This window comes from Macaca mulatta, chromosome 1 (assembly GCF_049350105.2).
Source record: "Macaca mulatta isolate MMU2019108-1 chromosome 1, T2T-MMU8v2.0, whole genome shotgun sequence".
In the NCBI taxonomy this organism is placed as follows: domain Eukaryota; kingdom Metazoa; phylum Chordata; class Mammalia; order Primates; family Cercopithecidae; genus Macaca; species Macaca mulatta.
In genome coordinates, this window is record NC_133406.1 from 230,187,841 (window position 1) to 230,201,517 (window position 13,677).

The 13,677-nt window shown below is 45.0% G+C and overlaps 1 protein-coding gene across 13 annotated transcripts in view; it reads right to left on the reverse strand.

Moving 5' to 3' along the window:
• The window catches only part of PEX14 (peroxisomal biogenesis factor 14), a 157,251-nt gene that overhangs the window by 82,604 nt on the left and 60,970 nt on the right, over window positions 1-13,677 (reverse strand). For 10 of the 13 annotated variants that reach the window (XM_077974546.1, XM_015150750.3, XM_077974575.1 and 7 more), the window contains one exon: window positions 13,016-13,100. The exons of 2 other annotated variants lie outside the window; for them this stretch is intronic. In XM_077974546.1, coding sequence (XP_077830672.1) covers window positions 13,016-13,100 — 85 coding nt within the window. Of the gene's footprint in view, window positions 1-13,015; window positions 13,101-13,250; window positions 13,547-13,677 lie in introns of those variants that run through there. One more of the 13 variants, XM_077974567.1, reaches the window with a different exon arrangement.

Here is a 13,677-nt window from a genome sequence, read left to right on the forward strand (position 1 = left end):
TTTAAAGGGCTTTAAAACTAAAAAGAATAATTAACAGTAAGAGATTAGAGCATGCCCAAGTCCTCTGTCTGATGAGAGGGGAGAGCTCTGAGGAGATCAGCTCCTATCAGGATGTTGAAGAAACTGAACAGGTCTGTTTGAAGTTGGAAGGGAAACATTACTAGAGTTGTTAAATTAAATTAAATTCTCAGCACGATTTAAATATGTCAGCTTGCCCCATCACTCTGTTTACTGAGGACCGTGAGTGAGTTACCTTTACTTCAAAAATGGAAAGAAGATCAAGCTGTTGTGGACTGACCAACCTAGCAAGCCTATCTATAGTGAAAAATAAATTGAAAATAGAAGCACACTATCTTATACAAAGAATACTCCGTATTCATACAATTACAGATACACTAATTCGTATACCACCCCCCTACGGATAAACTTATTTTTAAAAGACTTCAGCTCAAAAGTGTTGAATATAACAATGGATTGGTAAATTAATGAATACTATCCAAAGTTATTTTTAAATCTTTCTAATTACAGTCCAATCAACATAAAATGTTTTTCAGTAGAGATTGCCTTATGTTATACCTTATGTTAAGTTTCAAAAATCCCTGCTTCTAACATTTTCCAACAGTTCCAATAAACCCGCATATCGTGTAGGCCCTTCGGTGGAAACTCTCTTGTCTACCCTTAGCAGATAAATCTCATTAAAAGAACTTGCATCCCTAAGTGAGGCCAGATAAGAAAGACGAGTTTTCTTTTTTTGTTGTTTTGTTTTGTTTTGGTTTTGGTTTTGGTTTTTTGGGGACAGAGTCTGACTCTGTCACCTAGACTGGAGTGCAATGGCACGATCTCAGCTCACTGCAACCTCCACCTCCAGGGTTCAAGAGATTGTCCTGCTTCAACCTCCCAAGCAGCTGGGATAACAGGCATGCAACACCACGCCTGGCTAATTTTTTTTTGTATTTTTAGTAGAGAAGGGGTTTCACCATGTTAACCAGACTGGGCACGAACTCCTGACCTCAGGTGATCTGCCTGCCTCAGTCTCCCAAAGTGCAGGGATTACAGGCGTGAGTCACCGTACCCGGCCAACAAGTTTTCTTAAAATCATCTCAGAAAGCCAGTGATGATACAGAATACATCAATATTTACCTCTTGGACAAACTGGAAATACATCATTACAGTTGTTAACAAAGGCCCAAGTCTTCTAAAAAAATAATAGACTAAAAAAGCAGAAAAGTATCCTTCCATCACAAATACACAGAAGTCTCCCTTCATCTGTGGTTTTGCTTTTTGCAGACTCGGTGACCTGAAAATAAGATAATTTGGGAGAGGGGGTGAGCCCATTCACATAACTTTTATGACACTATATTGTTTTAACCGTTCAATTTTATTATTAGTTACCACTGTTAACTTCTTACTGTATCTAATTTATAAATTAAACTTTATCATAGGTATGCAAGCATAGGAAAAACATAGTACATAAAGAGTTCGGTACTAGCCGAGGTTTCAGGCATCCACTGGAGGTCTTGGAACGTACCCTCCACGGTTAAAGCGGGGACTCACACCCATAGTTTGCTCTATATTGCACAAAATGCTTCCCTCCATGGCAGCTAGAGTTCTGGACGGGAATTAGGTACCACCAATTAGGTGTACTCACGGACAATTTGGAAAGTGGAAATGAGGCAGAGGACTGCTGTCCTTGCTGATTTGATTGCTGCAAGTATCAGCAGATGGGCAGGCAGGATATTGGAAACACTGAGATTTCCTATTGCAATGTCCAGTCTCCAGCTTCATGGGGGTCAAGAGTCAATCTTAACAGTAGAAGAAGCCATGTCCACATTCCAATGTCCTGTCATTGCTTTTCCAGGTGTCACAAAACACTTGCAGTGGTGGCAGCAGTAACTTCTTGGCCCCTGCATCACAGCTGCAAGGACGTGCACTTGAGCTTAACAGCTCCAGTGACAGCCTCTGGATTCCCCACTGCTTGATCAGAACAGAGGTAGCAACTACCCTGGCAAATTATCGGAAGTCATTCCTGAAGGCCTAGCCTTGGGTCTGCTCTTCTAGCCTTTTCAATACGTGAGTAAGCACCTAACCATCTGTTTTTGTTGTTGTTGTTTTGTTTTGCTTTTTTGAGACGGAGTCTCACTTTGTCGCCCAGGCTGGAGTGCAGTGGCGCCATCTCAGCTCACTGCCACCTCCGCCTCCCGGGTTCACACCATTCTCCTGCCTCAGCCTCCTGAGTAGCTGGGACTACAGGCGCCCATCACCACGCCCAACGAATTATTATTATTATTATTATTTTTTTTTTATTTTTAGTAGAGACGGGGTTTCACCGTGTTAGCCAGGATGGTCTCAATCTCCTGACTTTGTGATCCGCCCGCCTTGGCCTCCCAAAGTGCTGGGATTACAGGCATGAACCACCGCGCCCGGCCTAACTGCCTGTTTTAAATCCCTCTTTGCTCAGAATTCCTAGAGGTTCTTGATGCATGAATTCTTATGATACAAACAAGGTTTTTTCTTAAACATAATATTACAGTCATTACAAAAAATGACTATAGCCCATTCAGAATATATCTTCTAAGAGAACATATACTGTTGATCATTGTTGTCATCAATTAAGCCCTTATTTTGGTGCAAGGCACTCTGCTAAGCACTTTTTATATCATTTTCATTTAATTATCCACCCCCCCCCTTTTTTTTTTTTTTTTTTTTGAGACAGTGTCTTGCTCTGTCACCCAGGCTATAGTGTACTGGCACAATCATAGCTCCCTGTGAGCTCAAACTCCAGGGCTCAAGTGATCCTCCTGCCTCAGCCTCTCGAGTAGCTGGGACCACAGGCATGTGCCGCCACACCCAGCTAATTTTTAGTTTTTTTGGAGAGACAGGATCTCACTATGTTGTCTAGGCTGGTCTCGATCCTTCCATCTAAAGCAATCCTATCTCAGTCTCCCAAAATGTTGGGATTACAGGCTTGAGCCACTGCACCCAGCCAATTTTCATTTAATTCTTTTAAGAATCTTTTGCAGTAAATATTATCATTAATCCCATTTTACAGATAAAGAAACCAATGTACCACAAAGTTAAGTATTTTATGCAGGACCACACAGCTAAAAAGTGGTGAAGCTGGCTGGGCGCAGTGGCTCACACCTGTAATCCCAGCATATTGGGAGGCCATCCTAGCTAACAAGGTGAAACTCCGTCTCTTCTAAAACTGAAAAAAAAAAAAAAATTAGCCGGGCATCGTGGTGGGCACCTGTAGTCCCAGCTACTCGGGAGGCTGAGGCAGGAGAATGGCATGAACCCGGGAGGCGGAAGTTGCAGTGAGCCGAGATCGCGCCACTGCACTCCAGCCTCGGCGACAGAGCGAGACTCCGTCTCAAAAAAAAAAAAAAAAAAAAAGTGGTGAGGCTGGGATTCGAACCCAGATAGTTTATGCACTGTTGCCTCCAAAGCTGAAGTAGTCCAAACATGACCCATTATTTAGACACTCTTAATAATATTTCCAAAGTCAAGTGGCTTAATTACTAGAATATTTGTCACCTTCATCTTCCTATTCTCCAGGCTCAAAATGCTGGTACACTCATACATGACTGGTGAGAATGTGAAATGATATAACCACTTTCAAAAACAGTTGAGAAGTTTCTTAAAATGTTAAACACACATCTATCATATGATCCAGCCATTCCATCCTGAAGTATGTACCTATGTACCCAAGAGAGAAGGAATTATATGTCCCAACAAAGACCTATACATAAATATTTACAGCAGTCTTTTTTTTAATATCCAAAGTCTGAAAACAACCCAAATGTCCAACAGGTAGTATAGCCATATAATGGAATACTATCCAGCAATAAAAAGGAATGAACCACTGGTATATACAACTACATGGCTAAATTTCAAAGTAATTACGCTGAGTGGAAAAGCCAGAACAAAAGAGTACACACTGTACAATTCCATTTATATAAATTTCTAGAAAATGCAAACTATGGCCAGGCGCAGTGGTTCACATCTGTAATCCCAGCACTTTGGGAGGTCAAGGTGGGCAGATCGCTTGAACCCAGGAGATCGAGACCAGTCTAGGCAACATGGTGAAACCCTGTCTCTCCAAAATACAAAAAAATTAGCCGGGTTTGGTGCTGTGTGCCTGTGGCCCAGCTACCTAGGAGGCTGAGATGGGAGGATCACTTGATCCCGGGGAGGTCGAGGCTGCAGTGAGCTGTAATCATGCCACTGCACTCCAGCCTAGGTGACAGAGTAAGAGCCTATCTCAGAAAAAGAAAAAGAAAAAAAAAAAGAACTAATATATAGTGATAGCAGATCCGTGTGCACTTGCAAACCAGAATATGGGGGGTTGGGGGGACCACGGGGGAAGGGATTACCGAGGGGTAGGAGGAAACTTTTGGGGATGCTAGGCATGTCCATTATCTTATTGTGATGATAGCTTCCCAATTATACATATGTCAAAACTTTTTAAAACCACACATTAAATATGTGTAGTTTACTATATGTCAATTCCACCTCAATAAAGCTGCTTAACACAAAAAAAACCCTGAGAGTCATCTTCAGTCCATCCCTTTGCCACACGCACCCTCCTGCTTACTCTTTCTTCTGCCATGTCTGTGGTTCTGTCCTTCCTCTCCAGAAAGTACGTGGTATAGTTCAAAGAATCTTGGTCAGAAGACACAGATTCTAGTTCTACTTCTACCATGTATTAGCTCAACTTAGCCTCTCTAAACCTCAATTTCTTCATCTATGTAAAATGGGAGAAAACAGCTACTCTGAGATTCATTAAATAATGCATTCATTCATTTAACAAATATTCATTAATCTGTCCACTACATACTAGGGTCATAGTGAAAAAATCAACTATGTGAGAGTGTTTTGTAAACTATAGAACTGTCTACATACATATGCTGTCATTTCTATTTCCATCTCTACTGCTACCAACCCAGCCCAGATCCTCCACACCTGAAGACGGACTCAGCCGGACCATCTTTGCGGCTGGTCTTAATTATTGCCAGGCCAAGTCAGTTTCAATACAGAGTTTCAATACAGAGCCCAGAGTAAACGTCCTCAAACAGTTTCTCAGTGCTCCATGGGCCAGGTGCTGTGGTTCATGTCTGTAATTCCAATGCTTTGGGCAGGCAAGGCAGGAGGATGACTTGAGGCCAAGAGTTTGAGACCAGCCTGGGCAACGCAGTGAGACCCTGTCTCTACAAAAAAATTTAAAAAATTTTTTAAAAATTAACCAGGTGTCATGGCATGTACCTGTAGTTCCAGCTACTTGGGTGGCTAAGGCAGAAGGATCGCTTGAGCCCAGAAGTTCAAGGCTTCAGTGAGCTATGATCATGCCACTACATTCTGGCCTAGGCGATACTGTTATTTCTGTATGCTACTGGGTCCTAACCCCAGCTCCTCCCTCACTGCCTATCTCACCAGCCTCAATTCTAACCCCTTCTTTCTCCTTCTCACAGGCCAATCCAGTTACTGGCACATGCGTCTCTGCCTGAGCCTCCCCTCACTAACAAAGCCCTTCCTGCTCTTCTCTCTCTATGCCCACTGCGTCCCTCAATGGCTAGGTCAAAACTGAGCCGGCCGGAAGCGGTGGCTCATGCTGTAATATCGGCATTTTGGGAGGCCAAGACAGGTGAATCACGAGGTCAGGAGTTCCAGACTAGCCTGGCCAAGATGGTGAAACCCCATCTCTACTAAAAACTACAAAAATTAGCCGGGTGCGGTGGCAGGCCCCGTAATCAATCCCAGTTACTCGGGAGACTGAGGCAGATGAATCGCTTGAACTTGGGAAGCAGAGGCTGCAGTGAGCCGAGATCGTGCCATTGCACTCCAGCCTGGGCGACAAAGTAAGACTCCGTCTCAAAACAAAAAAAGAAAGCAAGAATTTTTCACATAACCAGAACGTCCATCCTGGCAAAACCCAAATCTGTGCTAAGTGTTAACAGCAATTTGTTACACTGTCTTTTTCCTCTTACTTTCTTCTACCTATAGTCATGTTTACCTTAAAAAACTTTTATCCTCTTTACTATGAAACAGAATCCCATGAAATTTAAGCAAGAAAAATATCCCCGAGCCTGCTCACCATATGCAAAATGCTCTGACTTTAGCATATGGTGCCAAACCAACATGCGTTCAACAATACACACGACAAGAATATTCACTGGGCCATCGCTTGAAACAGCAGAAGACAGGAATCAACCTAAATGCTCACAAATTTGGGACTAGTTTTTTGTTTGTTTGTTTTAAGATGGAGTCTCACTCTGTCACCCAGGCTGGAGTGCAGGGGCGCGATCCCGGCTCACTGCAAGCTCCGCCTCCCAGGTTCAAGCGATTCTCCTGCCTCAGCCTCCTGAGTAGCTGGGACTACAGGCGCCCGTCATCACGCCCAGCTAATTTTTTGTATGTTTAGTAGAGACGGGGTTTCACCGTGTTAGCCAGGATGGTCTCAATTTTCTGACCTCGTGTTCCGCCCTCCTCTGCCTCCCCAGGTGCTGGGATTACAGGCGTGAGCCACCGCGCCCGACCGGGACTAGTTTTTAAAAGGATAACACATGCATATAATGGAATATTATGCAGCCACTGAAACGAATGAAGCAAATCTGTATGTATCGATGTGGAATGACTGTCGAGATATAACACCAAGTATATGAGTAAAGTGTAAAATATGCTACCACTGTATTTAGAAAGCATTCGTGTTTCTGTGGGGGAGTAATACATATTAACATGCTTTCATGTGGCTAGATTATCTCTGGTACGATACATAAGAAACTGCAGCATCCTCTGTGAAAGAGAACGGGTGGGGAACAGGAATGAGAAAATGAGAGGAGAAGATTTATTTTTTACTGTATATCCTTCTCTACTGTTTGAATTTTTAAGACCATGTATATGCCTTACCTTTTCAAAAAGTAAAAAAAAAAAAAAAAAAAAAAATTAGTAATACATGCCAATGTCATTTTGTCACTTTCCTTTTCGTTGCAGTATTGTTGCAGGCACACAAGTTTAAGGAAAGAATCAGTCTTCAGTTGCAGGGAAAACATCAAAGTAACCGGGTAAATCTGAAAGTGCTCCCTCCCCGCAAACTTCTCTGCACTATCTCCCCATCGTAGGTGACGTGGAGGAAACCCCTCGGCTCAGCCTTCTTGGGGCAGCAAGTGCTATCAGCTCCCGCTCTGAATAGGGAAGCCAGGGCATCTCTGTTTCTACGACATTCAGCTGGCCTAGCTGCCGTAGGTCCTGGATGCCGAGAAAAATCTGTGCAGTTCAAGACAAGTTTGGATAACAAGGGGAGCAGGAAAATTGATGGGGGGGACCAGTCGGTGTGATGAATAGGCTGGGCCAGAACAGCAGGTGACGAATATGCAGGTGCAAGACTGGCAGGGAAGGAAGACGGTCCGTTCACAACAGATGGATGGAGATGCTCAATCATCCTCAGGAACAAGCGCGGCTGCCACACAGCCCTGCCTGCTCCGCACGAGCAGCTCCTCGCTCACCTGCAGGGCACGGCCCCGCCCCCAGAGGCTCTGCACTGGACCCACGCTACGGCAGGGCTACCGGAGAAAGCAGGAAGTGGGTGCGGAAGATGCCACGCTGCCGCAGGCGGGCCTCTCCGGGACTCACTGCCAGTGGACTCTTCTCACTTTGCCTTGTTCCTCCAGGTTCCAAAACCAAGCTCGTTTTGTCTCCCTTGGTAGCTCTCACTCCCGAGAAAGGTTTTTACCGCTAGGGTGACCTGTTTGTCTAGGACCACAGGGCTGACCACAACATGGGAACTTCAGGGTTAAACTCAGGGCAATCCTGGGCAAACCAGCACCCTTGGTTGTCACCCTCCATTTTGCCCACTGTTCTCTCTTATTTCTCTTCCTGGTCAGTCAGTGAGAGAACCCAGATCGGCCTGTTTGGTTCACACTCATGACTGAGTCGAATCCGTGTAGGGCATTTGTTTCCTCTGGTCGTCTACAACGAACACAAAGGTAAGAAACAATAAGACATTCAACTCCTATCTCTTCTCAGAATGGGGACCGCTTTAAAAAATGTCCAGGATATACCGGCTTCAATGACTCCAACAAATAGAGGAATGAATCTAAATCTTGATGCCACAATCTATGTCTCGTTAACAAAAAATCAGAAGGGCCAGACAGCCCCTCACAGAGCCAATTCTATTCCTTCCAGCTCAGCTGCAGGAGTTTCTGAGGATGAGGAAATGGGCCACACACAAGCAAGGGGTGGGAGCTGGCAAGATCTCTGTGCCCTCCCCGCAAGCTATCTGCTGGACCCAAGCTCTAGGAAGAAAAGCTTTGTGAAAAGACTTCTGGCTTCACTAAGACACATTAAAGAATTAATTATAAAGTAAAGCTGAAGGAGAAAATTAATTTTAGAAACACAAGAGGTTACAATTTTTTTTTTTTTCCTGGAGATGGGGGAGGAAACACAGTTATTTTCGTTTTCATCCTGGGGGCACAAGCTGGGAGCTGTCCAGTCGATAACCTGGCCATCAGAACAAGGTTTGTAATTAAAAGGTCAGTGACCTGGAAAGCCAGGGCCCCACTCCCAGAGCTTCTCAGTAATGACGGAGCTATTAAATTAAGACTGTTATGAAATCAATGCTAAAAAAGCTTTCATGGTAACGAGATTCCATTCAAGGACATGCAAACTACTTCATGAAATGGACGTAAATGATAAAAAAAGAAAAGTAATAAAAGAGAGTTAAATTGAAATCTGTGTAAGAATTTACTCCCCCTTGAAATACTCTACAGTGAAGCCCTTCACCTCTAGCCCACTACCAAGGCTGGGACCATCAGGTTTCTTCAAGTTCATTTCCAGCAAGGACGCGGTTTTGCTACTGGGGTTTCTGCTTCCAGGAACAGTAGAAGGATAAGATCTAGTTTCACCTTTTGGAATGAGAAAGTGTGTGAGAAAGTGTGTGGTGGTGTGTTTTATTTGTTTAGTTTCCTACCCCAACCAGGACCATTTATTGGATGAGGGAGGAAAAAGCCCTTTACTTAGACACTTGAGAAGGACACGGTAAGTGTTAGCCAATACCACGCAGGCCCCACTATGCAGAGTGATACAGAAAAATAGATGATGTTTGTCTTTCCTAGAAGCTTGCTTTGCAACAGATACGTTAGAGTATGTTAACAGATAACTCTATTCCACTCCCCCACCCCAACCCCCTCACAAACAAGCATCACTATTACCCACCTCATCCTCAGCCTGCCAAACATGTTTGGAAGCAGACTGCCTCCTACATTTTGTGGTTGGATAGGGTGTCAAATCAACACAAGCCTATTGACGACAATTTCCAAGCCTCTAACTTTCTGGACTGATTCTACTGCTGTTTTTACGTTACTCTAACCTCCTGGATTGCAGCCTGCTCAAAGCCCCAAATATGATGCCTGCCTGGCAAGAACTGCTTCTATATATAGACTGGTTCTATGAGGGCTTAAACCCCACACACAGTCCAATTATCTTCATGTGTGGCTGACTCTGCAGTTGATGTGTCATCTGCAGAATCAAGTGGTTGGAAGGAAAACAAAAACATTTATTCTAATACTCTAAAGGTGAGCAGCTGCTTTTCTCTTTCATCCAAAATATCCCCGATAAAAGGAAGAAATGCTGTAAATTACACAAAATGGCAGTACAAACTTCAAAGAAAATGATAAATGATTCTAATAACTTCATGTTTCTCATTAATGGCTCCATGTTCAGACTTTAAAGCATCCAAAAGAGATCTCAAAACAAAAAACAAACAGGAAAGACCTTTGCAAACCAATGCTCCCCCATCCCTATCCCACTCATTCCCCACTCACCCTCACCCAGCACCCCCACCAGAAGTCAGAGAGCACAACACTTAACCCGTCGGTAACACGGGCAGGATGCAGCCCCTGCTGCAGGCTGTGGTTTCACAATGAAACAAACTCAGCTGATGAGCCTAAAGTAACCCTCATTTTCCACTGAACTGACATGCACTACAGGGACCTCAATTTCTATATTAAATATTAAATAATATTAAAAGAAAAGCAAAATTGGATTTGCCTTTTCAGGAAAGAGATGTTTATTAAAAAAAAGAAAGTCAAGATTATAATTCAAGTCAGTGCTCCACTGCAATTCCCTGAAGTGACATTGCTAGGAAAAGCCAAGACTCCAGGAGCTGAGAGCCCTCCCAGAGCCAGTGCTCCAAGCCCAGCACTGCAAGGCTCCTGCGGGGAGTCCAAAAGCACGGGTGGCAGAACCCAGGCCCCTCCTGCTGCAGACGGCCAGCGAGCCACTTGCTTTCCTTTCGCAACTACTGTTAGGGAGCCGGTAGATGTTCACCCTCATCCCCATCGGAGATGGTGCCAGGCCATGCTGAGTGCAGAAACCTGACCGTGGAACAGCCCGAAATTTGAAAAGTGAAGTTTAAATCTGCGAAGGGGCTTTTCTTCCCCAGACACCAATCAAACCTTGGAACTCTCTGCCCAGAAAAGGTCCTGCCAGGCCGGGCGTGGTGGCTCACGCCTGTAATCCCAGCACTTTGGGAGGCTGAGGCGGGCGGATCACAAGGTCAGGAGATCGAGACCACGGTGAAACCCCATCTCTACTAAAAATACAAAAAATTAGCCGGGCGCGGTGGCGGGCGCCTGTAGTCCCAGCTACTCAGGAGGCTGAGGCAGGAGAATGGCGTAAACCCAGGAGGCGGAGCTTGCAGTGAGCCGAGATCGCACCACTGCACTCCAGCCTGGGCGACAGAGCGAGACTCCGTCTCAAAAAACAAAACAAAAAAAAAAAAAAAAAAGAAAAGGTCCTGCCAGAACCTACTCCATTGGGATTCAACTCGGAAATGGGTAATTACTGACTGAAGCAGCATTTTAGAGGATAATGGAGATGGGTGATTAACCTCAGAGATTCCGGGTTTAAGTACAGGATAAACTCATGTGGTTCTCTTTAGAGGACGAAGGGCAGGACAGCATCTCAAGGTGCCAGATGCCTAAAATTCTAAAAACTCTAACCCAAATTAGGGGTCAAGAAGGAATTATGTCCACCGTACCAATAAACAGTCACTTCAGGTCCTTGCTCACGTGCCACCCTCTCAGAGACACTCTGACATTCATGTTGTTTAAGATCGCAGTCCAACCCACACCAATCCTGGCGTTCCTCACCCCGGCTCCCTGCTTCATTCATCACTACCCATGGCGCTCGGCATCTGACATCCGACCTATTCATTTTCCCATTTGTTAATTGTCTGCCTTCCCTCCACTAGAATTTAAGCTCTGCGAGGGCAGGGATTTTTGTCTGTTCGGTTCTCTGCTAAATTCCTGATGGGAGTCCGGGGATAGGGCATAGCGTGTACAATGACTCTTGGATGAATCGATCAGTTGGACTTTTTTTCCTAAAGGAGCAACAAATCATAATTGCACAAAACAGTTTTCTCTCTACAGTAATTATTAGCCAAGTAACTCAAAAGAAGTATTATTTGGTCCAGAGTTTCTCTTTTTTTTTTCGCTCCCTCTCCCAGTCAGGGATTTATTAAAATTAAACAGATTAGATGGAGCTCCTGATACTAAAACTGCTCAGCAAAGCCTGCGGTGGGGAAGTGCCGAGCAAACACCAGAGACATTTGTCTCTAAATTGCTCTAAATACCTTCTGCAAATGAAATTCTAACCCAGCTGCGTTTGAGAGAAAATGAGGACTAACTGGTCATTGTCGGTGGAAGAGAAGATCAGGCAGTTATAATATTGCACAATATACTGGAGCTAAGGATCTCTCGGCAACCATAGATTTTGTCTCAGGTTACCCTGGGTAATCAGCTCAGCTTTTAGGCTCAGCTTTCCCCAGCTTCAGTGCTTTGATGAGAGAGCTGAAATCCCTAAGCTTTTATGATTAATTACTCCCCATAGGTACACATATTTCAAGGAAAAACTCTTTTATGGCATGATGCTTGCGGAGTGGCGAGGCCAGCCAACACACTCCAAATTTTAATAATCTCCTAATGATGGGGGGGCTGGCACAATGCAGCCAGCCAGCAGCCTCGCAGCGCTCCTTACCAACTCTGTCGCAGGGACCCAGGCTGGGGGCTGCCGCGAAGCAGCCGCCTGCGGTGAAATGTTTGGTCTTCTTCTGCCCAAACCCTGTTAGTGCAGCCCCAGGACATGATCGCGTGAAGGGACCAACGGCTCCTGCTGCATCCCTTCAGTGGGACATCACAGAGCAGACCCAGAAAATATTACCCACCCATTCCAGCCAAAAATGACTGAACGCTCAAAACCCAGAATTTCGAGGCTGGCATTCCAGCTCCTTAAGGAAAAAGAGTTGCTTTGGGAGGAAGAAAGCTCACTTTTGCCCCTTATGGTATATAAGGACGTTTAAATGACTTCCTAGATTTCCAGAAAATTACATGTATAAAAAATTGAAAAGTTAGGTTTCTTTGTTGTTTTCATTTTACAAAAAAGAAAAATACCCTAAATTTCAACAGAACCAGAACAGATTGTCTCTTCAGACAATATTGAATTTGTCAGGGTCCATTTTATCCCTGCTTACAGAAATACCATAAAACCACTAATTTACCGCTCCAATCTGTAAATCGAACTGACCCCAAGCTTGACTTTAACCTGACCTTGTTAGTCATCTCGTTTCCCTCGCCCTTCATTTCTTTCTTCCTCATTCTCTATTGAAGCAGCTGAACTCCTAACCTAAGCTAGTCATCCTACAGCCAGGGCCACTGACACAGAGCAGACCAAAAAGCAGAAGTCCTCCACAGTCTCATCCAACGGGCCGACTCTGCTACTGAATACTGCCTTTGCCATGATGGACTGGACTGAGTCCTCCGTGCTTAATTACCCAAATCGTGTCATCTTGCTGCTCCATTGTCAGGAAAGAAACCTGCGTGCCCCACTGGGGGGCTCGCCTCAGCTCCACTGGCCCGTTGAGTGGGCAGCTCTAGGAGGTCCTGGCAGCTCAGCACCTGCCTTGCGTCTGCCCCAGCCCCAGTCCCTCTGCAGGCCGCGCTGCACAGCCCTGTGGAACCTGTACCTTTCTTCTTTAGGAATGCTCTCCTGGTTGCAAGTGGGCTCTGGCGGACTCGGGAATTCTGTAGAAACTTCACTGCCGTGGCAATCTGGTGAGAGAGAGAAAACGGGAGTAAACTTCACTTCGATAGTCTGGATTTCAAGATTAAAAATCCTACGAGTTTTTCCCAGCTCCACAGAGACAAGCATACCAGTGTGGTCAAATTTATAACCAGTTATTTCTTAAACTTAAAATCTACCTAAATGAAAGGCGATGTTGTTTCCCTGTCTTCACTGGCTTCCTGTATCTGAGTCTGTCAAATCTAATCCTTCTGCCGAGCTTCAGGCCTGCGATGATCCTTCCTGTTCCTCCTGATCTCCATTCGAGCTGATTCCTCACACTCCCCGGCAGGTGTGGCCATGCGCACCCATGTCACCGCCCTTGTGCCCTGTATGCTGTCTTTCTGGAAGGCCTCCCTTTCCTGCCTCCACCTGTCTAAACGTTACCCCATGCGCACGTACACACACACACACACACACACACACACACACGCGCGCGCGTGCGCTATCAGCACAGCCCTTTGATAGTCTGTTCTGATTCCTCGAAGCCTTGCCTAAATAAGCAAGCCATCTCTGATCTCCCTATTCTCTTCAATTCTTCAGTGCCTGTACTGTGTACCATAGAAT